This window comes from Chiloscyllium plagiosum, chromosome 1, assembly GCF_004010195.1.
Source record: "Chiloscyllium plagiosum isolate BGI_BamShark_2017 chromosome 1, ASM401019v2, whole genome shotgun sequence".
Taxonomy (NCBI): Eukaryota; Metazoa; Chordata; class Chondrichthyes; order Orectolobiformes; family Hemiscylliidae; genus Chiloscyllium; species Chiloscyllium plagiosum.
In genome coordinates, this window is record NC_057710.1 from 107,182,169 (window position 1) to 107,206,158 (window position 23,990).

General features: G+C 39.2%; 1 protein-coding gene across 2 annotated transcripts in view; it reads left to right on the forward strand.

Annotated features, from left to right (window-relative positions):
* LOC122551558 (protein sel-1 homolog 3-like) overlaps positions 1-20,144 on the forward strand; it is an 84,764-nt gene extending 64,620 nt beyond the window's left edge. For both annotated transcript variants that reach the window (XM_043693632.1, XM_043693621.1), the window contains exons 22-24: positions 1,965-2,067; positions 3,269-3,341; positions 19,447-20,144. In XM_043693632.1, the coding sequence (XP_043549567.1) occupies positions 1,965-2,067; positions 3,269-3,341; positions 19,447-19,592 (322 nt within the window). In that variant the 3' untranslated portion in view covers positions 19,593-20,144. The remainder of the gene's footprint in view (positions 1-1,964; positions 2,068-3,268; positions 3,342-19,446) is intronic.
* The last annotated feature ends 3,846 nt before the right edge of the window (positions 20,145-23,990 follow it).

Genomic DNA, 23,990 nt, shown 5'->3' on the forward strand with positions numbered 1-23,990 from the left:
TGTGTCATTGTGAACTTGATTATAGTACTTTCATTTTCCTCATCCAAGTCATAGTATATATTGTAAATAGTTATGGCACAGCATTGATCCCAGAGGAACACAAATAGTTACAAATTGCCATCCTGCCATCCCACCCTTGTTGAAACTCTCTATCATTTGTTGGTTATCTAATCCTGTAATCCATGATAATACACCATTCCCAAGTCTATGAGTGCTTATCTTGTTAAGTTTTATGAGCAGTAACTTATCAAAATCCAAATATATTACATCTCTCATTCCTCTTTACCTATCCTACTTATTACATTCTCAGAGCATTCTAATAAATTTGACAGGCATGTGCTCCCCTTCCTGAAGCCACTCTGCTTGATTATAGTATGAATTTCTAAATGCTTCGCTAATGCAACCTTTATTATAGCCACTAATATTTTCCCAATGACAGATATTAAGCTGACTGGCCTATAGTCAGCTGTTTTTTTTATCACCCATTAGTTTTGAATAAGGGTCTTATTTGGAAGTTTGCAATAGTCTGGAATTTTTGCAGAATCTAAGTATTTTTGGATGATTATTAAAAGTGTATCCATAAAGCTACCTTTGTGGCTACTTCCTTCCTAGGATGCAAACCATCAGGTCAGGAGACTTATTGGCTTTTAGTCCATTAGTTTCCCCAGTACATTTTCTCTGGTGATAGTCTTTGCATTTATTTCCTCCCCACCTTTTTCCTCTCAATTCAGTATTTTTAAATGCTATTAATGGCCTCTCATGTGAAGAGGCAATTCAGCCCCTCTGCCATTTCTTGGTTCCTTGTGATCAATTCTCCAGCCTTGTTATCTACAGGACCTATGTTCACCTTGGCCTTCTCTTCCTTTTTTATATATTTAAAGAAGTTTTTGCCATACATCTTAATATTGCTTGCTAATCTGCCCAAATAAATTATTTTCTCCCTCTTTATTTGTTTTTGTCTTTTTTTTGGCTTTTAAAACTTTCCCAATCCTCTGATTAATCATTAATCTTTGCCACAGTTTGTGTGTTGTTGTTTGTGTTTCAATTAAATATTCTCTTTAACTCCCTTGGTTAACAATAGTTGGTCTATAGCCTTCCTTAAATCCTTTTTCCTCACTGGGATATATCTTTGGTGGGTATCATTAACAATGCTACGTCTACAATTGTTCATCAGCAGTCTTATCCTCTAAAATCCTTTCCCACTCCATTGTAGCCAATTCTGCGTTCATTCCTTTGCAAATGCCTCTATTTAAATTTAGCACCATTATTTCCAACCGAGCTCGAGAATGAGTTGAGGGTTCCATCAATGTCATGGATCGTCTGAATTCTGATTGTTATATATGAGACCCTCTATTCCACAGTGAATGAAGTGTATATTATGGAGGTCACTGTGAGCTGCCTGTACCAACACTTTCATTGAAGATACAACAAGAGTATTAAAACACTCCCTGCCAATGGAAGATAGACATCTTCAGGAGGTTTTAATGCCACTATTGACAAATCTTTGCTTTCCTTCACAATTTTCTTTTCTGGACTCTCTATTAATAAAATAAAAACTATTTCTATAATTTGTTTATGAAAACTATTATGCGTGTATTCTCAAAACAAATTAAACGTGCATTTTATGAAGACATTTTTAATACACTTTAGTGTACTTACCATCTTCATATCTCTAACCCAAGAGTGCTATCAGTTGATTACCTACCGCACAGGGACTGCAGCGGTTCAATAAGGCAGTTCCCAATCATCTTTTGAAGGCAGATAAATGCTGACCAACCAGCAAAGCCCACATCCCACAAATTAATTTAAAAGAATAAGTCCTGAGATGAACGATGAGAATCCATGGTTTGTTCTCTATTATAAAATGGGGAATAGTCGTATAATAACAGCATGGTAATTCAAATTTAGTTTGAGTTGCTCACTCTGCAATGTATAAATGCATTCCATTTTCTCTGTTTTTCCAGGTGTATGACCGTAGATATGGAAGAGGGTTTTGTCCCATGTTCTATAGCTTTGCTTTGTATTCACCTGAAAACTATATGGAGGAATAGCTGCTCTGCTGCTCTTGTATGTATTCCATAAACACGCGCTCGTACTTTATGTTGCTTTCCTTAGGCATTTCCTTAGGCAGTTGGTTCAGCGCTTGATATAGGTAAAAACAAGGACTGCAGATGCTGGAAACCAGAGTCTAGGTTAGAGTGGTGCTGGAAAAGCACAGCAGGTCAGGCAGCATCCGAGGAGCAGGAAAATCGATGTCCAGATGAAGGGCTTTTGCCCGAAACGTCGATTTTCCTGCTCCTCGGATGCTGCCTGACCTGCTGTGCTTTTCCAGCACCACTCTAATCTAGACTCAGCACTTGATATACCTATGATTCAGAATTTTATTGACCACCATTTTCAAAGAACAATATGGCACAGGAACAAGCCCTTCGACTCTCCAAGCCTGCGCCAACATAGTTTGTCATTTTTCATGAAAGCATTTGGGACATGGTGTTAGTTCATGAGAAAAAAATCAAAATTTTATGAAGCTCATGATGTACATCATTGCTGTTTACATCATGTGCTGGCAAACAAAAATGCTTGACAAATAAATTTTCACAAGCATTGAAACATAGAAATTAGGAGCAGGAGTAGCCCATTCGGCCCATCACACCCACTCCTGCATTCAATGTTATGGCTGATCTTCTATCTCAACTGTACTGATGCTGTGTCCCCATAGTCTGGAATCTGTGTTTCACATAAAATGTTTATGTCCAGTAAAATTATGAATATGCATTCTTATTTCTCAGTTTCTGAGAGCTTGGGTCCAAATTTTATCACTATGGTCAAGCCCTAATCAAGCTAACATCAGCCATTCTTAAATAAGTTAAAGATTTATAAATTTACAGTCAAAGGTGTACATCTTCCACGTAAGAAAAAAATGCAAATGTCAATGAACCTTGAGTATCATAGAATCATCATAGAATCCCTACAGTGTGGAAACAGGCCTTTGGCCCAACAAGTCCACACTGACCCTCCAAAGAGTAACCCACCCTCACCCATTAACCTACCTATTACCCTACATTTACTCCTGCCTAATGCCCCTAATCTACACATCCCTGAATGCTGTGGGCAATTCAACATGGCCAATTCACCTAACCTTCACATCTCTGGATTCTGCATATCTGCATATTTTTTCCATTCAGGATATACATTCTTCAGTCAATATCTTCAGAAACTGTTTTACCTATTGAATTGGAAATTGAATCATTTGTGTGTTTGTTTTCAGTTATATACTGCAGGCTCAGTACTCCTATCAACTTTGATTGTTTTTGCTGTTAAGCGTTACTGGGACACAAAAGGTAGGTTACAGAGATATATTGAAGAAATTCTACAGCCTTTTAATTGAATGCATGACTTTTTTAAGAAAGGAGAGACATATAATTGAAGTGATTATGAAGTTGAAAATAATGTTTTTAAAATGTGATAGAAACACACCCATTGTTCAATGATGAAATGCTGATGTAGAATAAGGTAAACAATTGAACAATTGAAACCTTAAAAGACTGTTAAATTTGAAAGAATGTTAAATTTGTTCTTCACTTGCAATTTGTTTGCTTTCAGTATAAATATGGCCTATACCTTTATAAATGCTATTTTTCCTTCAAACTGATGCAAAATACCTTTTATTCAGATATAAATGAAGATATTATGATTGATAGACATGTGGGTACATGTAAGGATTTTATTCAATTATATTTATATTATATGGAAGCTTAAGTTTCTTTGGAATTTAGTATATTTTCACTGACCTTGACATGATAACCCATATTCTATATCATGCTCTATACAGGAACATAAGAAATAGGAGTAGCAGTATGCCATGCTGGCCCTTGAATGCCAACCCCACTAATCAATTAGTTTGTGGCTGATCTGTTACATCATTTCTATCTTCCCCACGCTTCCCCATATCCTTTCCAATGTTTAACTTCAGGAAATCAATCAATCTCAGTTATGAATACATTCCGTGATTAGGCCTCTATATCATTGTGGTGGAGAATTCCAAGGAGTCATCAGCCCTTAAGCAAAAAGATTATTCCCATATTCCAGTCTCTAAAATTGCCTTTTATTCTGATACACTGTCCTATGGTTCTGGACTCATCAGCTATAGAAAATAGTATATCCACTGGTTCCTCATTATCTATTCTGCCAGATACATGCTAGATAGAAGACAAAGAGATTGCTGAAATCATGAATGTACAATTCTGTTGAAATTACCAGCAGATGTAATGATTTATAAGTTTGGAAACCCTGCTATGGTAGCTCATGCTATTTAGATAAAGAAATATTTACCCTGCTGAAGTCCATAGATGAAATTTAATACACTACACACACTACCACCTCACTCAACACCGTCCCTGCCACCTCAGTGGGTTCTGAGGTAAATGGGGTCATGTAAATGGTGGGGAGGCTCCACATTGGATTTCCTGCTGCCCTCTGATTAAGTTTGGATCAGGAGAATTGACAGGACACTACTTCTCTAGGCCAGTTGAGTCCATTAAGTGGGCATCAGGGATGCCATTCAGTAAATTGTATTGATTGGTCAGTGGCCTGTGGGCATTTTGTGACTGAACTGGCATCAAAATTGGGCTCCTTTGAGAATGATTGACTTAACTCAGCTGACAGTGGAAATTGAATGCAGAACATATCTGAACATTACAGCTAAGCTATTCACTGCTGCATCAGAAAATGAGCAAGATTTTATTTAATTGAGGTGGTAGAAAACTCACGAAATGATTTAAATAATATGATAAATATTTTTATTTTAGTAATAGTTTTCAAATATGCCTTGACCTTTTTAGATGAGGATAATTACTGATTGTATTAAACATGCCACCCGTCTATAAGCGATTGTGCACGTGTGTAAGTGCCAATTACATAGCACGCATCTTCATTCCGTGTATGTTTGCATGCCAGAGCAGTGTGTTATAAAGCATTAACTGTGATTCAGAAAAGCAATTCTCGTCAGTTGGGCTTTGTGTAATTTGATAAAACGAACAGTAGAAGACACTATTGCTCTTTTACACTCACCTCAGTATTCAGCTGAAATTTAATCATCTATGAACATTTTCCCATATGCAGCTACTTTAAAGGCCAGTGAGCACATTAGCCCAGTAGGATTGTGATAGTCATACCTTTTTGTAATATTAATGTCGACTTTCTAACAACTTATACTAAAATGTTGGTGTGATTGGTTGATTGCAGTGCTAACAATTTATCTTCCCTTTTCCTGAAGTAGCTGATTCATGCCAGGATAAGGTTCCAAGGTAGCAGGCCTCTCCCTTTATTATTCACATTGCCGAAAATGTGTTGCTGGAAAAGCGCAGCAGGTCAGGCAGCATCCAGGGAACAGGAGAATCGACGTTTCGGGCATAAGCCCTTCTTCAGGAATTCCTGAAGAAGGGCTTATGCCCGAAACGTCGATTCTCCTGTTCCCTGGATGCTGCCTGACCTGCTGCGCTTTTCCAGCAACACATTTTCAGCTCTGATCTCCAGCATCTGCAGACCTCACTTTCTCCTCATTATTCACATTGCCCCTCATCAATACTGCCTTTGTTATGCATGAGTCCAAACGGTAACAAAAACAGAAGTTGCTGGAAAAGTTCAGCAGGTCTGGCAGCATCTGTGATAAGAAATCAGAGTAAATGTTTCGGGTCCGGTGACCCTTCCTCAGAACTGTACTTGTTTGTAAGTTATTTGATACGGTTGACATTGCGGACTAAAGTGATGCTGTTCTTGCTAACTTCAGGCGACATCTTTCAGCAGGACTGACAGGAAAGGAAGTGTTCGTGATAGCTCTGCCTAGACTGCTATTATTTCTCTCTACATAAGGTTTGAACTTGGCTCCTAACCATATGAAGAAAGAAGCTGCAGTTTGGGCTGATGAAGCTTTGTTATTATTTATTTTTAAATGGAGTCAAGGAAATGAAAAACTTGTTTTTATGTTGTGCCTTCCATCACAGCTAGTTAAGTACTTTCAAAATGTATAAGATCTCACAAACAATGGCCAATGCCCACACAATCAGTTTTGATGATGTTGGTTGAGAATTGAGGGACAAACAGTGGCTGGGGGACAAACAATGGCTAAGGCACCACAGCAAACTGCCCCAATGTTCCTTAAAGAGAGCCCAGCTGAGAGCACAAATGGTGTCTCGGCTTAACATCTCACCAAAAGTTGGTACTGGTGACAATGTGGCACTTCTTCAGTGATGCTTTAGAGTGCTAATTGAAATGTTATGCTCAGGACCCTGAGGAACTAGATTCATTTACTGATCAAGCAATATAGGAGCATTTATTTGCAATTAACATCTATGTTAGATTTGAAAAGGAGAAATGGAATATGGATTTAAAGTGCCAATTATTGTTCCAAGTATCTTTAAGGGATCAAGCAGATGCAGGCAACAAAAAGCCTGGTCAAAACTAGTCATGGGTAAAACAACAGGTGAAAATGAAAAGTATGCAAACAATTTATTACATTATCTACCCTAATTTCTGATGAGAATGTCAGCTATCGTGTCTTTGGTAAGGGTGTACTGACAGTGCTGTTGTGTTAGGATACTCCAAGATGTCGATGCAGCAATAATGAATATTTCCCAATCAAGAGGTCAAGTGAGTTAGAGGGGAGCTTAAGACCGGTTGTATTCTCCTGTACCTACTGCTTTTTCTTGGTTACAGTTTTGGAAAATGCTGTTAGAGAACTTTTGGCAAAGTGCTGCAGTGCATCTTGTACATGGGACACTTTGCAGCCTCTATGCATTGATGTTAGAGGGAGTGAATGTTTATGGTAATGGATGGGACATTAATCAATTTGTTTTGACCAGTCCCCAGTCTCACTTTATTGCGGTTTTAGAGGTGATATCCCAAGTTGTTAAGGGTCCAGATGAGGACAGATGAACTGGCTCCACTTATTTAGTTACCCATCTCTGGGTTTGTTAACATAAGGTAAATTTTTAAAATTCCCTTTCCATGTGGAAACCTTTCCTCCAGAACAAATTAACTTACTTTTTAAAAGAAGACTTTTTCTGAGTTAATGAAAGAGTGAGTTTATTATGTAAAAGCCTGATTTTAAAAAATAAGCAACACACATACACGCATATTAGAAAAGAGTCCAAAAAAAAGTTAAAAGAAATATGCAGATGAGTCTGAGTTCTGTGAAAAGTAGACAAGTTGAGCAGTTTATTTGGAGATGCTTGGTTTTTCAGGTTAGCTGAAAGGCTTAGTTCTGTTTCCTTTTGACTGCACTTTCATTTGATTTGTGGTTTCCAGCAAAAAGAGTAAGGGATTTCCTAGATTTTTTTACCAGTAGTGCGGGGGTGCCTAGTATTTTATCAGCTATGACTCTTACAGTACACACCTTTGCCCATTGGCACACACACATCAGGATTAAACTGGCCTTTCACTCTAGGAATAAAGCAAAACCATCTTAACAGGCACCATGTATTCACTGTCAATTATCATAAAATCTCATCTGGTTCACTAAGGTTCCTGTAGGAAAGGAAATATGTTTTCCTTACCTGGTCTGACTTATGTGACTCCTGAAGCACAACAATGTGCATGACTCTTAACGATCCTCTGGGGAGTTATGAATGAGCAATAAATGCTGGCCTAGCCAGTGGCACGCTCATCCCATGAATGTATAAACAAGTAAATCATACTGTCCATGAGATTACAGACTTTGGTGGGAACAGTCTTTAAACTTATCTTCCCATGAATTCATATTTCTGGTTTCACTCAGCTGTAACATCTCCTGACCATTGGGTGTCTTCCTCCTCTGTCTCCTGAGAAGTCCCAAATCATTTTCAGCACTAAGACCCAGTCTGCCTCAAGGAGGAAAGATTTTCAGAGTCTCTAGATTGCCATGGATGCATCCCTTCAACCAGAGGTCATACTCCCAACTGCATTACCCAAATTTCTGCTGCCCACTCCAGCCTCAGTCTTGCAAAATCTCTGGAAACACAAATCTTCTTAAAGTCGTTGGGGCTCTTTAGACCATTAAAAATTGTCAGTGAGACTTGGATGCAGTAGTCCAGTCCCTGTTTCTGACAGATCTCATTTTCACTGGGAAAAGGGATAGTCCATGACTCACACATCAGGAAAACCTGAACTCAGCTAAGTCAGTTGATCTCAAAACAGACCTCATTTTCACTGCGGCAAGCATCTTAACCCATAGAGTGAGAGTCACAATTTTCTTAGAATAGGTGTAAATGCTCTTGAAGGGAAATAAGATCTGCAAAACTGTCATATCATGATTTTATTTAAATCCCTAACCCTATAAAAAATTCTAAGAATTTGCGAGGTGGCATCTATGTGCACAAGATCAGATTGTTGCAGTTCTATGACACAGTTCTGATACAGCAACTGCTTGTAATAAAGATGGTGTTACCGGTACAGGGTTGGAACTCCAGAATGTCACCCACGATGTCTTACAAAGTCTGGCCAGGTCATAAGGCTGTCAGAAGTCTTGAAATGACACAAACGGTTTTCAGGGCTTTTTTTCAGTTGATTATGTGTTTCCTTAACTGCTTGTAAAGTTTGTCTATTTTGATCAATTTGGGAATTAGTCATTCATTAACCTTTAACAATGCAGACCAGTGTAATATTCTGATCATGATGGTTTCAGTAATTATCTGTCAGAGTGTGAGATTAGAGCCTGCCTGCCCCCATGGAAATGGCTGCTGCCTTGATTACAGTGGTGTAGCGTCGCACTGTGTCAAGAAAGCACAGCAATGACTCTACTTCATTAGAAGGCTAAGGAGATTTGGCATGTGCACAACGACCTAACAATTTTGGAGACATGGCGTAGCAAGCATCCTGTCTGTATGCGTTACAGTTTGGTATTGTACCTGCTTTGCCCCAGACCACAAAAAATTACAGAGAACCGTGAACACAGCCCAGTTCAGCAAGAAAACTGGCCTTCGTTCAATTGACTCCATGTACACCTCCTCCTGCCTCATGAAAGCAGCCAATATAATCAAAGACCCCTCCCACTCTAGTCATACTCTCTTCCACCATATTCCATCAGGTAGTAGATACAAAAGTTTGAATATACCAACAGATTTAAGAACAACTTCTTCCCTGCTGTTATCAGACTTATGAATGTACCTCTCATATGTTAGAGTTGATCTTTTTCTTCATCTTCTCAGTGGCTGTAACACTATATTATCATTATTTTATCATTAATACTTGGTTGCATTCTACAAGCAATAATTATGTCAGCAGGGTATCCCTAAATTCATAACTTATCGAATCATAAATCTCGAATTTAAAGGACAGAAAGAGAATATTTGACCCAAAATGTCTGTACCAGCTCCCGAAACAGCTGTCAAGCTGGTCCCATTCTCCAGCCCTATCTCCATCGTCCTCTAAATCCATCACTTTCAAATATATATCAGCTCTCTTTTGAAACCCCCTATGAAATCCACCTCCACAGCTCTCCGAGGCAGAGCATTCCAAACCCTAATAACTCTCTGAGTAAAGACATTTCTTCTCATCTCATTCCTAGCTGTCTTGTAGACAATCTTGAAATTGTGACCTCTAGTTATTGACATAGCAATGAGTGGAAACACAGTATCCTTCTTTACTCTGTTAAAATTATTCATAATTTTGAACACATCAGTAATATGACCTCTTAATTTTCTCTGTCGAAAGAGAATAAGCCCAATTTCTCCAATCTTTTCCTGTATCTCAAATTCCTCATTCTTGGTATTGTTCTAGTAAATCTCCTTTGCACTCTCTCCAGGGCTTTACCATCCTTCCTTGAATAAGATGCCCAGAACTGAACACACTCATCCAATTGTGGCCTGACCTATGATTTGCAGAGGTGCAGCATCATCTCCTTGTTTTTACACTCTGTGCCTCTATTTATAAATCCTAATATCCTCTTAGCAACTGTTTCAATTTGCTTGGTCATCTTCATAGGATTATGCACTTGAACCCTGATATCACTCTGCTCCTGTGCTCCCCTCAAGGTTGTACCATTAAGCCATATTGACTCTCCATTGGGTTATTGTTGGCATGAGTTGGCATACATTGGCAAGAACTTTAAGTAGCTATTTGGACTTAGAGCATGAATTGACAATGAGCGATGTTCTCACAAAGAGTCATACAAAATATTAACCCTGTTTTTCTCTACAGATGCTGTCAGAACAGCTGAGTTTCCGTAGCACTTTCTGTTGTTTCATAAGTTGGCATTAAATCAGTATGGGGGTTATACAGAGTCATGGAGACATAGAGACATGAGTTGAAGCTAAGTTGACATGGGGTTACAAGGGCTCATGAGGGATTAGGTCATGGATTGACATGGAGGTTATATGGATAACTTCAGGCTGGATGTGGGATATATTGGCATGAGTTGGCATGGATGGAATATAGATACTTTGGATGGAAGGATGAAAGCTAGAGAACCTAATATTTAACAGAACAATTAAGACAAAATGTTTTCAGCAGCATGCCACCATGTCTGACAGCACCTGCAACTACCTCCACTTTGTGCCTGAGGGTGCTGGGTCTGTCTACGTTCTGACCAGCACCCCCACCAAGGATCCTCCATTTGCATGAGTTCCTCCTGATGTGTGTTTGGTGAGTCAGGGATTTCCTGACTCCCATCTCTGCTCCCTGACTTCAGAACAAAGGTCTGAGCCAGAAAGTCTGTCTGGGGCATTTACAAACAAAGTACTGGAGATACTCAGCAAGTTTGGTACCATCTCTGGAGAGAGAAATAGAGTTTTGTTTTTCAAGTCAAATCTGACTCTAGAGCTGAAGGAAGGTGGACCTATGAAAACAGCATTTTGTGCTGTTGAGATGGGGAGTGAGAGGCAAAGGGCAGGAGAAATGAAGTGACAACGATGCAACAGAATAAGAGACAAACAGAGTGGTGATAGTAACAAGGGGGGAGGAGTAAACAAGGTGGAGATAGAACAAGAGAGAGAGAAAAACAGTTGAGCGGATGAAGGAATGGGAGTTTCTGTGGCCCTGGATGGTGAGTAGAAGTTGTTACATCTCCTGCAATTACATGAGAAGCTGCTGAGGGAAAATAAGGATTTGAGGCGAGGGAGTTTAAATGAGGAGGTCACAGGAGGAATGATCTGTTTGAAATCTTGACAAGGGAAGGGAGGAGACAGGGTTTAGTGGTGAGATTTTGCTGCCATTGGCAGAAATAGTGCAGGTTCATCCTTCAAAGATGGAAGCTGGTTGAAAGTAGGGACAAGATGAATGTTATCATGGTTTTGTCAGTATGGGGAATGAGTGAGAGCAGAAATTAGGGAAATGAGTTGGAAACAGTGGAGAGTGCTGTAACAACAAATAAATTTCACCTGATCTGAAGGAGACTGCATAAGCTATTAATGGGCAGAAAATGTCTTAACAAACCTAATTTAATTAAGTATCGAAGTTGGTAGTTGAGAATGTCTATGGAAGTAATTTTAATGTCCGACCAGATGGCATTTGGTAAGATTCTACAGAAGAGATGATTAACTGAAATTAAAACTTGCAGAATTCAAGCCAAATATTTGTCAGAGTTAGGAAGTTGACTAAACCTTAGAAGACAGAATAAAAAGAATGGCTATGTACTCAGAGTACAAAAAGTAATTAATCATTGTTTGTCATGATCCCAATACTGGACAAGTCAGATCCAAGAATAAGATCTGACTTGATAAACTAGAAGTTCTGTTTTTTATATTCACAAAAGATTACCAACATACTTTGAACAATAGAACGTAACAGTACATTCCACACAAAAACACAAACTATGCTACATTATGCAAGAATATTTTGAAATAGTCTTACTATAAATATGAGAAGAAAAATTAAATCCCTTTACCTCACAACAATGTTTTGGATAATCAAATCTCAATGAGAGGTCGCCCCCTGTTGGCAAGCTGTAAGTCCCTGTTCAACTGACATGGATATATTTGGTTGGTTTCCCTTGTAGTATATTCCTTTGTGTTCAATTGATGCTATTTTCTTTCCTTAATGGCTCTTCCAGAGACCATCAAACATCTTTAACTAACCTAAAAAAAACAAAAAAAACTAAGAACAAAGAACATTACACTCAGGAACAGGCCCTTCGGCCCTCCAAGCCTGCGTTGATCCAGATCCTCTATCTAAATCTGCTGTCTATTTTCTAAGGATCTGTATCCCTTTGCTCCCTGCTCATTTATGTATCTGTCTAGATACATCTTAAGTGATGCTATCATTCCCATTCCTACCACTTCCACTGGCAACACATTCCATGCAGCTACCACCCTCTGCGTAAAGAACTTTCCATATATGTTTCCCTTAACCTTTTCCCCTCTCACTTTAAACTTGTGAACCCTAATAATTGAATCCTCCACTCTGGGAAAAAATGTTTCTTGCTATCCACCCTGTCTACATCTCGCATGATTTGTGGGCCTCAATCAGGTGCCCCCTCAACCTCCTTCTTTCTAATGAAAATAATACTAATCTACTCAACCTCTCCTCATAGCTAGCACCCTCCATATCAGGAAACATCCTGGTGAACCTCCCCTGCATCCTCTTCAAAGTATCTACATCCTTTTGGTAATATGGCGACCAGAACTGTACGCAATATTCCAAATGAGGCTGAACCAAATTTTTACACAATTGTAACATGACCTGCCAACTCTTACTCAATACCCCATCGGTGAAGGAAAGCATGCCTTATGCCTTCTTGACTACTCTACTGACCTGCGTTGCCACCTTCAGGATACAATGGACCTGAACACTCAGATCTCTCTATACATCAATTTTCCCCAGTACGTTTCCATTTACTGTACAGTTCACTCTGGAATTACATCTTCCAAAATGCATCACCTCACGTTTGTCCGGATTGAAGTCCATCTGCCATTTCTCTGCCCAACTCTCCAATCTATCTATATTTTGCTGCATTCTCTGACAGTCCCCTTCACTATCTGCCACTCGACCAATCTTAGTGTCATTTGCAAGCTTGCTAATGAGGCAACCTACACCTTCCTCCAAATCATTTATGTATATCACAACAGTGGTCCCAGCATGGATCTCTGTGGGACACCACTGGCCAAACCTCCCTTTGTTTACTACTTTCTGCCTCCTGTTGCCCAACTAGTTCTCTATCCATCTAGCTAGAACACTGTGGACACCATGTAACCTCATCTTCTTCATCAGCCTACCATGGAGAATGTTATCAAACTCCTTACTAAATTCTATGTATATGACATCTACATCCCTTCCCTCATCAATTAACTTTGCCATCTCTGCAAAGCATTCTATTAGGTTTGTAAGACATGACTTCCCTGCACAAAACCATGCTGCATATCACTGATACACCCATTTTCTTCCAAATGGGTATATATCCTATCCTTTAGTATCTTCTCCAGTAGCTTCCATACCACTGACGTCAGGCTCACAGGTTTGTAATTACCTGGATTATTCCTGCTACCATTTTTTAACAAGGGGACAATATTAGCAATTCTTCATTCCTCTGGGACTTCACCTGTTTTCAAGGATGCTGCAAAGATATCTGTTTAAGTCCCAGCTTTTTCCTACAGGGTAGATCAAATGAATCCTTAGAAGAGTATAAAGGCAGGGAGTATACTTAAGAGGGAAATCAGGAGGTCAAAAAGGGGACATGAGATATCTTTGGCAAATAGAGTTAAGGAGAATCCAAAGAGTTTCTCCTTAATATATTAAGGACAAAAGGGTAACTAGGGAGAGAATAGGGCCCCTCAAAGGTCAGCAAGGCGGCCTTTGTGTAGAGCCGCAGGAGATGGGGGGGATATTAAACAAATATTTTGCATCAGGGTTTACTGTGGAAAAGGGCATGGAAGATATAGAATGTAGAAAATAGATGGTGACATCTTGCAAAATGTCCATATTACAGAGAAGGAAGTGCTGGGTGTCTTGAAACGGGTAAAAGTGGATAAATCCCCAGGACCCAAGAACTCTGTGGGAAGCTAGAGAAGTGATTGCTGGGCCTCTTGTTGAGGTATTTGTATCATCAATAGTCACAGGTGAGGTGCCGGAAGATTGGAAGTTGGCTAACGTGGTGCTACTGTTTAAGAAGGGTGGTAAGGACAAGCCAGAGAACTATAGACAGGTGAGCCTGATGTTGGTGGTGGGCAAGTTGTTGGAGGGAATCCTGAGGGACAGGATGTACATGTATTTGGAAAGACAAGGACGATTAGGGATAGTCACCATGGCTTTGTGCATGGGAAATCATGTATCACAAATTTGATTGAGTTTCTTGAAGAAGTAACAAAGAGGATTGATAAGGGCAGAGCGGTAGATGTGATCTATATGGACTTCAGTAAGGCGTTCGACAAGGTTCCCCATGGAAGACTGGTTAGCAAGATTAGATCTCATGGAATACAGGGAGAACTAGTCACTTGGATACAGAACTGGCGCAAAGCTAGAAGACAGAGGGTGGTGGTGGAGGGTTGTTTTTCAGACTGGAGGCCTGTGACTAGTGGAGTGCCACAAGGATCGGTGCTGGGTCCTCTACTTTTTGTCATTTATATAATTTGGATCATTTGAATGTGAGCATAAGAGGTATAGTTAGTAAGTTTGCAGATGACACCAAAATTGGAGGTGTAGTGGACAGCGAAGAAGGTTACCTCAGATTACAACAGAATCATGATCAGATGGGCCAATGGTCTGAGAAGTGGCAGATGGAGTTTAATTTAAAAAAATACGAGGTGCTGCATTTTGGGAGGGCAAATCTTAGCCAGACTTGTACACTTAATGGTAAGGTCCTGGGGAGTGTTGCTGAACAAACAGACCTTGGAGTGCAGGGTCATAGCTCCTTGAAAGTGGAGTCGCAGATGGGATAGTGAAGAAGGCGTTTGGTATGCTTTCCTTTATTGGTCAGAGAATTCAATACAGTTGGGAGGTCATGTTGCAGCTGTACAGGACATTGGTTAGGCCACTGTTGGAATACTGCGTGCAATTCTGGTCTCCTTCCTATCGGAAAGATGTTGTGAAACTTGAAAGGGTTCAGAAGAGATTTACAAGGATGTTGCCAGGGTTGGAGGATTGAGCTATAGGGAGAGGTTGAATAGGCTAAGGCTGTTTTCCCTGGAGTGTCGGAAGCTGAGGGGAGACCTTATAGAGGTTTATAAAATCATGAGGGGCATGGATAGGATAAATATAGAAAGTATTTTCCCTGTGGTATGGGAGTCCAGAACTAGAGGGCATAGGTTTAGGGTGAGAGGGGAAAGATATAAAAGATATGTAAGGGGCAACTTTTTCATGCAGAGGGTGGTACATGTATGGAATGAGCTGCCAGAGGAAGTGGTGGAGGCTGGTACAATTGCAACATTTAAAAGGCATTTGGATGGGTATATGAATAGGAAGGGTTGGAGGGATATGGGCTGGGTGTTGGCAGCTGGTACTAGATTGGGTTGGGATATCTGGTTGGCATGGGCAAGTTGGAACGAAGGGTCTGTTTCCATGCTGTACATCTCTATTACCTTATGACTCTCACTTCTCTCAGTAAGCTGGGAGAGATCCCATCTGGTCCTGGGGTCTTGTCCATCTTAATGCCTTTTAGAATACACAACACTTCCTCCCTCCTTATGCCAACTTGACCTAGAGTAATCAAAGATCTATCCCTAACCTCAACATCTGCCATGTCCCTCTCCTCAGTGATAACCGATGCAAAGTACTCATTAAGCATCTCACCCATTTTCTCTGACTCCATGCATATCTTTCCTCCTTTGTCCTTAAGTGGGCCAACCCTTTCCCTCGTTACTCTCTTGTTCTTATATATGAATAAAAGGCTTTGGGATTTTCCGTAACCCTTCTTGCTAAGGATATCCCTTGACCTCTTTTAGCCTTCTTAATTCCTCATTTCAGATGGGTCGTACATTCCCGATATTCTTCCAAATCTTCATCTGACTTCAGTGACTTAGACCTTATGAACGCATCCTTTTTCCTCTTAGCTAGTCTCATAATTTTACCTATCTTCCATGGTTCCCTAATCTTGCCATTTCTATCCCTCATTTTCACAGGAACATATCTCTCCTGAACTCTAATCAACCTCTCTTTAAAAGCCTCCCACATATCGAATGTGGATTTCCCTTCAAACAGCTGCTCCCAATCTAAATTTTCCAGCTCTTGCCAAAGTTTGGTATCATTGGCCTTCCCCCAGTTTAGCACTCTTCCTTTAGGACCACTCTCATCTTTATCTATGAGTATCCTAAAACTTATGAAATTGTGATCACTACTCCCAAAGTAATCCCCCACTGAAACTTGAACCACCTGGCCAGGCTCATTTCCTAAAACTAGGTCCATTATGGCCCCTTCACAAGTTAGACTACTTACATACTGCTGTAGAAAGCCCTCCTGGATGCTCCTGACAAATTCTGCTGTACCCAATCCTCTAACACTATGTGAATCCCAGTCAATGTTGGGAAAATTAAAATCTCCTATCACCACCATACTCTTGCTCCTACATCTTTCTATGATCTCTCTACGTATTTGTACCTCTATCTCATGTTTGTTGTTGGGAGGCCTGTAGTACAGCCCCAACATTGTTACCGCACCCTTCCTATTTCTGAACTCTGCCCATATTGCCTCACCGCTTGAGTCTTCCATAGTGCCCTCCTTCAGAACAGCTGTGATATCTTCTTTGACCAGTAATCCACCTCCTCCACCACTTTTACCTTACTCTATATCGCGCCTGAAGCATCTATATCCTGGGGCATTTAGTTGCTAATCATGGCCTTCCCTCAACCAAGTCTCAGGAAGAGTAATAACATCATACTCCCGGGTACAAATTCAAGCCCGAAGTCCATCTGCCTTAGCTCCTATACTTCTTGCATTAAAACAAATGCACCTTAGACTACCAGTGTCTCAGCGTTCATCCTCCTCTTCCTGCTTACTCTTCCCCTTAGTCATTGACTTCATTATCTAGTTCCTTACAGGCTTTAATTACTACCTCCTTTGTGTCCACTGACCTCCTCATTTGGTTCCCATTCCCCTATCACATTAATTTAAACCTTCCCCAGCAACATTAGCAAAAGCACTCCCAAGGACATTGGTTCCAGTCCAGCCCAGGTGTAGGCCATTGAATTTGTAATAATCTCACCTCTCCCAGAACCGGTCCCAATGTCCCAAAAATCTGAACACCTCCCTCCAGCACCATCTCTCATGTCATGCAATCATCCTGAATATTCTATCATTCCTACTCTGACTCGCACGTGGCACTGATAGCAATCCTGTGATTATAACCTTTAAGGTCCTACTTTTTAACTTGGTTCCTCACTCCCTAAATTCTTCATGTACGACCTGATCCCATTTTCTACCTATATCATTGGTGCCTACATGCACCATGACAGCTGGCTGTTCACCCTCCCCCTTGAGAATCTTCTGCAATCATTCCGAGACATCCCTGACTTGTGCACCTGGGAGACAATATACCATTCTGGAGTCTTGTTTTCAACTATAGAAATGCCCTACTACTCTCCTTACAATTGAATCCCCTATGACTATAGCCCTTTCACTCTTTTTCCTGCCCTTCTGTAAAGCAGGGCCAGCCACAGTGCCATGATCATGGCTACTGCTGTGTTCCCCTAGTGAGCCATCTCCCCCAGTGGTATCCAAAATGGTATACCTGTTTTGGAGGGAGATGACCGCAAGGGACACCTTCACTGCCTTCCTGCTTTTTCTCTGCCTTTTGGTCACACACTGTCTTTCTCACTCAGCAAACCTAATCTGTAGTGTGACCAATTTGCTAAACCTACTATCCACAACCCTCTCAGCATTCAGCATCACGTATGCTCCAAAGTGAGTCCATCTGCAGCTCCAGAGCCGTCATGCCATCTAACAAGAGTTGCAACTGGACACACTTCTTGCATGTGAAGGAGCCAGAGACACTAGCTGTGTCCCTGAGCTCCCACATTGAGCAAGGTGAGCATAACACGACTCTGAGATTCCCTGCCATTTTTAATCTTAAGCTTTACCTGAGTTGAGACTAAAGTTACAAAAAAGAAAGAGAATTTTTTTTTACCAACTTACCTTAACTTACCAAAATCCACCGCCTGAATATATCCGCTTTTTAAATGGTTTGCTTACCTCCCCAGCAGCTCCCTAGTCATTGTTCTCTCTGCCCTCGATGCAATTATAATGCTGACTTACGAATTAACTTGTATTCCTTGGTCCAACCCATCCATGCCGACCAGATAACCTAAATTTGTCAATATTTGGCCCATATTCCTCTAAACCCTTCCTGTTCATAATCTTATCCAAATACATTTTGGAATGCTTGCCTTTATAGGTCAGTGCATTGAGTCTAGGAGTTGGGCGGTCATGTGTGGCTATATAGGACATTGATTCGACCACTTTTCTTCTACTGCATGCAATACTGCATGCAATTCTGGTCTTCCTGTCACAGGAAGGATGTTGCAAAACTTGAAAAGGTTCAGAAAAGATTTACAATGATGTTGCTAGGTTTGAAAGGTTTGAGTTATAGTGAGAGATTGAACAGAGTGGGGCTATTTTCCCTGGAGTGTTGGAGGTTAAGGGGTGACTTTTTAGAGGTTTATAAAATCATGAGGGGCGTGGATAGGGTAAATAGCGAAGGTCTTTTCCCCAGTGCGGGGGAGTCCAAAACAAGGGAGCATAGATTTGGGCTGAGTGGGAACAGATTTAAAAAGGACCTAAAGTGCAATCTTTTCATGCAGAAGGTGGTATGTCTTTGGAATGAGCTGCCAGAGGAAGTGGTGGAGGCTGATACAATTACAGCATTTAAAAGGCATCTGGATGGGTATATGAACTGGAAGAGTTGAGTGGGAAGTGGGCCAAATGTTGGCAAATGGGACGAGATTAATTTATATATCTATTTGGCATGGACAAGTGAACCAAAGACACTGTATCCATGCTGTACAGCTCTGACTTAATGGGTCTATAAATGTTGCAATTATACCAGCCTCCAGCACTTCCTCTGACAGCTTTTTCCAAAGTATATGATTTGGATTTACCAGAATGTTGTCAGGGTTCCAAAGGTTGGGTTACAAGGAGAAAGGATCTGAACAAATCAGATGCCCAGGGGAGAAGTTAGAAGAATCTGACTTTGTTTTTTTTCCTAAGCTAGAGCATTGAAGATTATGAAGTCAAGGTAAATGAAGTCAAGATACAAATCAGCAATGATTTTATTGAATAGCGCTGCAGCCTGAGTGGCTGGATGCTGTGCTTTAAATCAAAGCTCTGAAATTTCGACTCCAATGCAAGCAGATGCCAATGGGCCAGAATTGATCAGAGGATGCTATCTTTAACCATATTTTCCCTTTTCTCAAGCGAAGTGCTAGGTTGTTTTCTAAAGCTGTTGGATAATATGTAATGAATGATTGCTACATTTTATCATATTTTGTCTTATATAAATGCATATATTTGTGACAGGATATAAATTAACTATGTTGTTCCCGATATTTTTAGAAATTGTTCCCACCACGGGTACAAATGAACATATTCCAGCTATGAATTCTTTGAGTCAAAATATTCAGTCAGATGAGACTGTATCAGAAGAAACATCGTTACCTTTAACTGCACCAGAGTATCGCGATCCGAATGAGGCTGATTGACAGAGTAACAGCAACGAAGGCGGATTAATTTGTTCATGTTGAAAAAAAATTCCTTTGTAATTACTTAAATCATTCCTTATTAGGAATATTTCTATATATTGCAGAGTGACATGATATCTGTAGTGAGGAAACAGGCCATTTAGCCCAGTTGGTCGATATCAATATTTATGCTTCACACAATCTACAGTCCATCCTCTTTTATCTGCCTGGAAGCATAGCTTTCTACTCATTTTTCCCCTCATATAATTATGCAGCATCCTCCAAATATATCTTTGCTATTTGCCTCAATTGCTCCATTTGGTAGCATGTTTTAGTTTCTATTCACTCTTTTGGTAAAGAGGTTTTTTAGAATTATTTGTTGGATTTATTGATGATTATCTCATATTTATGACTCTAAGTTTTGGATCCCTGCACAATTGGAAACACAGTCTCTGCATCATCCCCATTAAATCCCTTCCTTAATTCCAAACTCTACCAGGTTACCCCAAGCCTTAAGAGCCCCAATGTACCTCGTCTTTCCCAACAATTACAACTTCTCAGTTCTGGGATATTCTTTATAAATTTTCCATACATCTTTTTTATAATGTCTACCAGAACAATGCCCAGTTTTCTAAGTGTTATCTAACTAATGTTCTGTATAGATTTAACAGAACTTATCTGCTTTTCAGTGCCATCACTCTACAAGCCTACATTTGTGTCTTGTTTGCATTGTTATGGATGTGTTTCTCTGCATTGCTACTTAAACAATTTGTGACTCTGAAATTCTGGTTTCCTTTTCTTCAATTTAGATACTAATGTGAAGATAGATTGTATATGGATTAACCTTTTAAAATTTATTTCCATCCTGTAAAGCTCTATGGCTGAGTTCATTAACAGAAGATGAGATTGTATATAGTATACTGCATCAGCTAGTGTAATTTTTGATTACTTTACTTGTCCACTTGAAATAAATTATGTGGTCAGATCAGTAAATGTAAATGATTAAGTAGTTCTAGGCTGAATAAGGAACATGGTAAATGTGATCTAAATCAAAGAGCAGTTATAATTATTTCTTTTCGAATTAATTACTTTGAGGCAACCTTTGTTAGGAATCTAATGTTACCTGTTTAAAAAGCTAACTGCTCTTAAACTAATTTTTTCTTTGAATTTCACTCATTAAGCATAATGTTTGTGTTGATTATTGTGATCTCTGCTATGAGTTGTAGAAACAATTCTCCACACCTAGCTAAAATGATATTGAATTATAAATGATACTGATTCTCATGTATGCAGGATATGATTGTCAACCAGTTTGTTGTGAACTTTCTGGCTCTACAAGAGTTAATGCAGGTAAGGAAAGTGAGTGGAGTTGACTTGACTGAGCAAAGCATATATAAATAATTTAAGATTTGCAAACATCACATTCTATATTTTAGTATGCGTGATCTTGGGTTTACATTGACACAAATTAACACAAGAAAGTTTGAGTGAAGTCCTTGACCTTCAAGTCTGGGATTGACCAAGAGCCTTTCTCATCAGAATGATAGTCAGCAGTGTGAAGTACTCTTTTTACACTTTCCAACCATTTTAATGTAGCAACGAACCAACCGTTCAGTTATCTTCTTGCTCAGGTTTTTAGAGCTTGTTAAGTGAAGTTTTGCATGTGTGTGTGTGTGCCAAATTCAGCTTTTCCAGGACAAAGATTAATGTAGAAATAGTGTATTATACCACTATCAAGCTTGTATTGCCATCAGGAACATTTTGTATGACAGCATGCAACATTTGGAATTTTAAATGATGTATCTGCAAAGTGTTGGTGCAGGATTGCTGTTTGCCATCAGATGTCACTCACGCATTTAGCAAATAGTGACACTATAATTTGTAAGGTTATTTTATTTAGTAAGAGTTAGCAATTTTTGAACACTTTCCTCTTGACTGTTTGGAACTTAAACTCCTGAAAATTAGATGTGGGGCTTTGAATTCTTAGTTGCAGAATCAGGGATATAATGGTTTTGCAATTGAGGATAGTTAGGTAGTGTAATTTTATGCGTTAATTTTATACAACAACAAATTGAAGGACAGCTCATTAATTGATGCAATCAAAACAAATCTGAATAAATATTACATGTATGATTTTATTCTATTTGTTGATGATTATTATTTACATGGAGGTACTTTGTTTTTCTGGAACTGTTGGTTTCAAACATTTCTCAAGCTAAAATTGATAGCAATTTCATAAATAAATTTCATATTAAATGCTGTTTTGTCAAGAAATTCCAGTCATTGTTATTAATTTCTCTTGTAGCCCACACCATGGAAATCCAACCAGTAGTAAAGTTTGTGCAATATTTTCTAAATGTATTTTATGCAATTTAATGTTTTATTGCTATCATTCCAAACAGTCTTCAGTGTGCCAGCAAATAAATTAATTTATTCTCAATTTTCACCCCTTTCTATTTGGACGTAACTCAAACTCCTGTATTTCACCCATGTCCTATTTAGCCATTCGTATGTGGCTTGGCTTCCTACATGGTGAGATGACATGCAGCAGGAGGCCGCCATCACTCCTGGCAATTGGGAGGAGGGAGAGAGCCTAAGACCAGGAGGGCAAAGAGATGCTATGATCAGGGTAGAAAAAAAGAAGCCCTAACTTTGATGGAGGGAATAGGACAACAATCAGGGGAGGATTGGAGAAGACTGGCAATTGGGAGGAAAGGGGGTAAAGGTCACAATCAGGAAGGGGCAGAGAGCCCTTGATTTATAAAGGGTGCAACAATGCTTCAATTTAAAGCATGGTTTAAAGCACCCCAACACAGGTGCCTGATTTAGCTATGTTCATGAAATGGCACACCTTTCCAAAGCAGGTCACATGGATGCTTCATGATTCACTGAAGCTGCATATCTGGGGAGTTGCTGAAGAGGGCATTGCATAGTGATCATGAGCAAGAATCTTGATTCTGTTTTTTTTAATTCTCTGATCTAAGATTAAATAAAGACAAAATTCCAGTACTCTGAATGGTCAGATAACTTAGCATTAAGAAGACCTCTCTGGTGTAAACATCTAAGTAACACAACAGTTTCTGAATTAACTTATCAATCATCAGAATTGTCTATCTATAAATTTAAAGCGAAACTAACAATTCTCTGTCAAACAAAGACCTTTTATTTAAAAAAATATGTGGTAACTATTAATAGCTGATTTTGCATCAGAGAATTTAGGAACTATATCAATGCACTCATTGGCAGATGATGAATGTATAATTTAGCTACATTGCACTGCAATTCAACATTTTATTAAAATTGTATTTCAGATGGTATGCAAGATCTAAGTCACTGTAATATATTTTGATTACCATTGTGATATAGTATGTTAAAGAGTTGTTGGTGATACAAGAGAGAAACCTTTAAAAAATAACAAACAATATTCCGCCAAAGTAAATTGAGGGAAAGCAATATCAAAGATTCCAGTAGTTGTGTTGGCTTAAATTGAGTAATACATTTAACTGATTGTTATCCAACTTGAAGAGTATTTGTAAATCAGTAACTCATATTAAATTTATTTTCCTGATGAACACCTGACAATTTGTGTCTCTTGTAATTACAATAGAGGTGCTACCCATTGATTTTGACACTTCTGAACTTTGTCAGCATTACATATTGTTGACCTTACAGAGCCAAAGTGGTCGTGGATCACATGGATTGTATGTACATATATAAAAACTTGACACAGTCAATTCATCAGACATATCATGTGCTGAGTGATAATTGTTGGTTTTACCAATTTTTCTTTATACGTCAATAAATTTCATGAAAACAATTGCAAAATCATAAAATTTTACTTGTAGAACAGCCCCTAATCAATGATCCCAGCATCAGCAATCCCACGTTTTTTTCCTTTCGTGTGTATATAATGTTACATTTTAAAAACAAAATAACAAACAATAGAATACTATGTGTAGTTTAAAGCACTGGTAACCATAGGATAATTATAAATGACAGATGCTTCATTCTTGATAATTGTTCCTTTTGTACAAGACTGGAGAGCTCCAGTCTTCATTATATGTAATACCTACATAGATAATAGATAATACCTGTGTGAGGTATCAGTTTGTGTATATAGGAAAGGAAACTTAGTAAGACATAAATGGTTATAAGTTAGTGGGAGATGAACTTGTCTAACTCTTTTCACCAAATCTTCTGAGGAGTGGCAATCACCATCAGATTTTCACTCTGCTTGTATTTTCTTTTGTAAACGTGAAGCTCCATAGTTCTAATCAAGACGTCCAAACTTGGCCTTTTTGAGAAAAGTGAAATGCACCTATTTTTGGAACCCCTCCTCTATCACAGGATCATTGGGGGAATGAAGGTGCTGTCATCTAGGACATTGTATGTAATGTTTGATTCCATCTGACTGTGTCA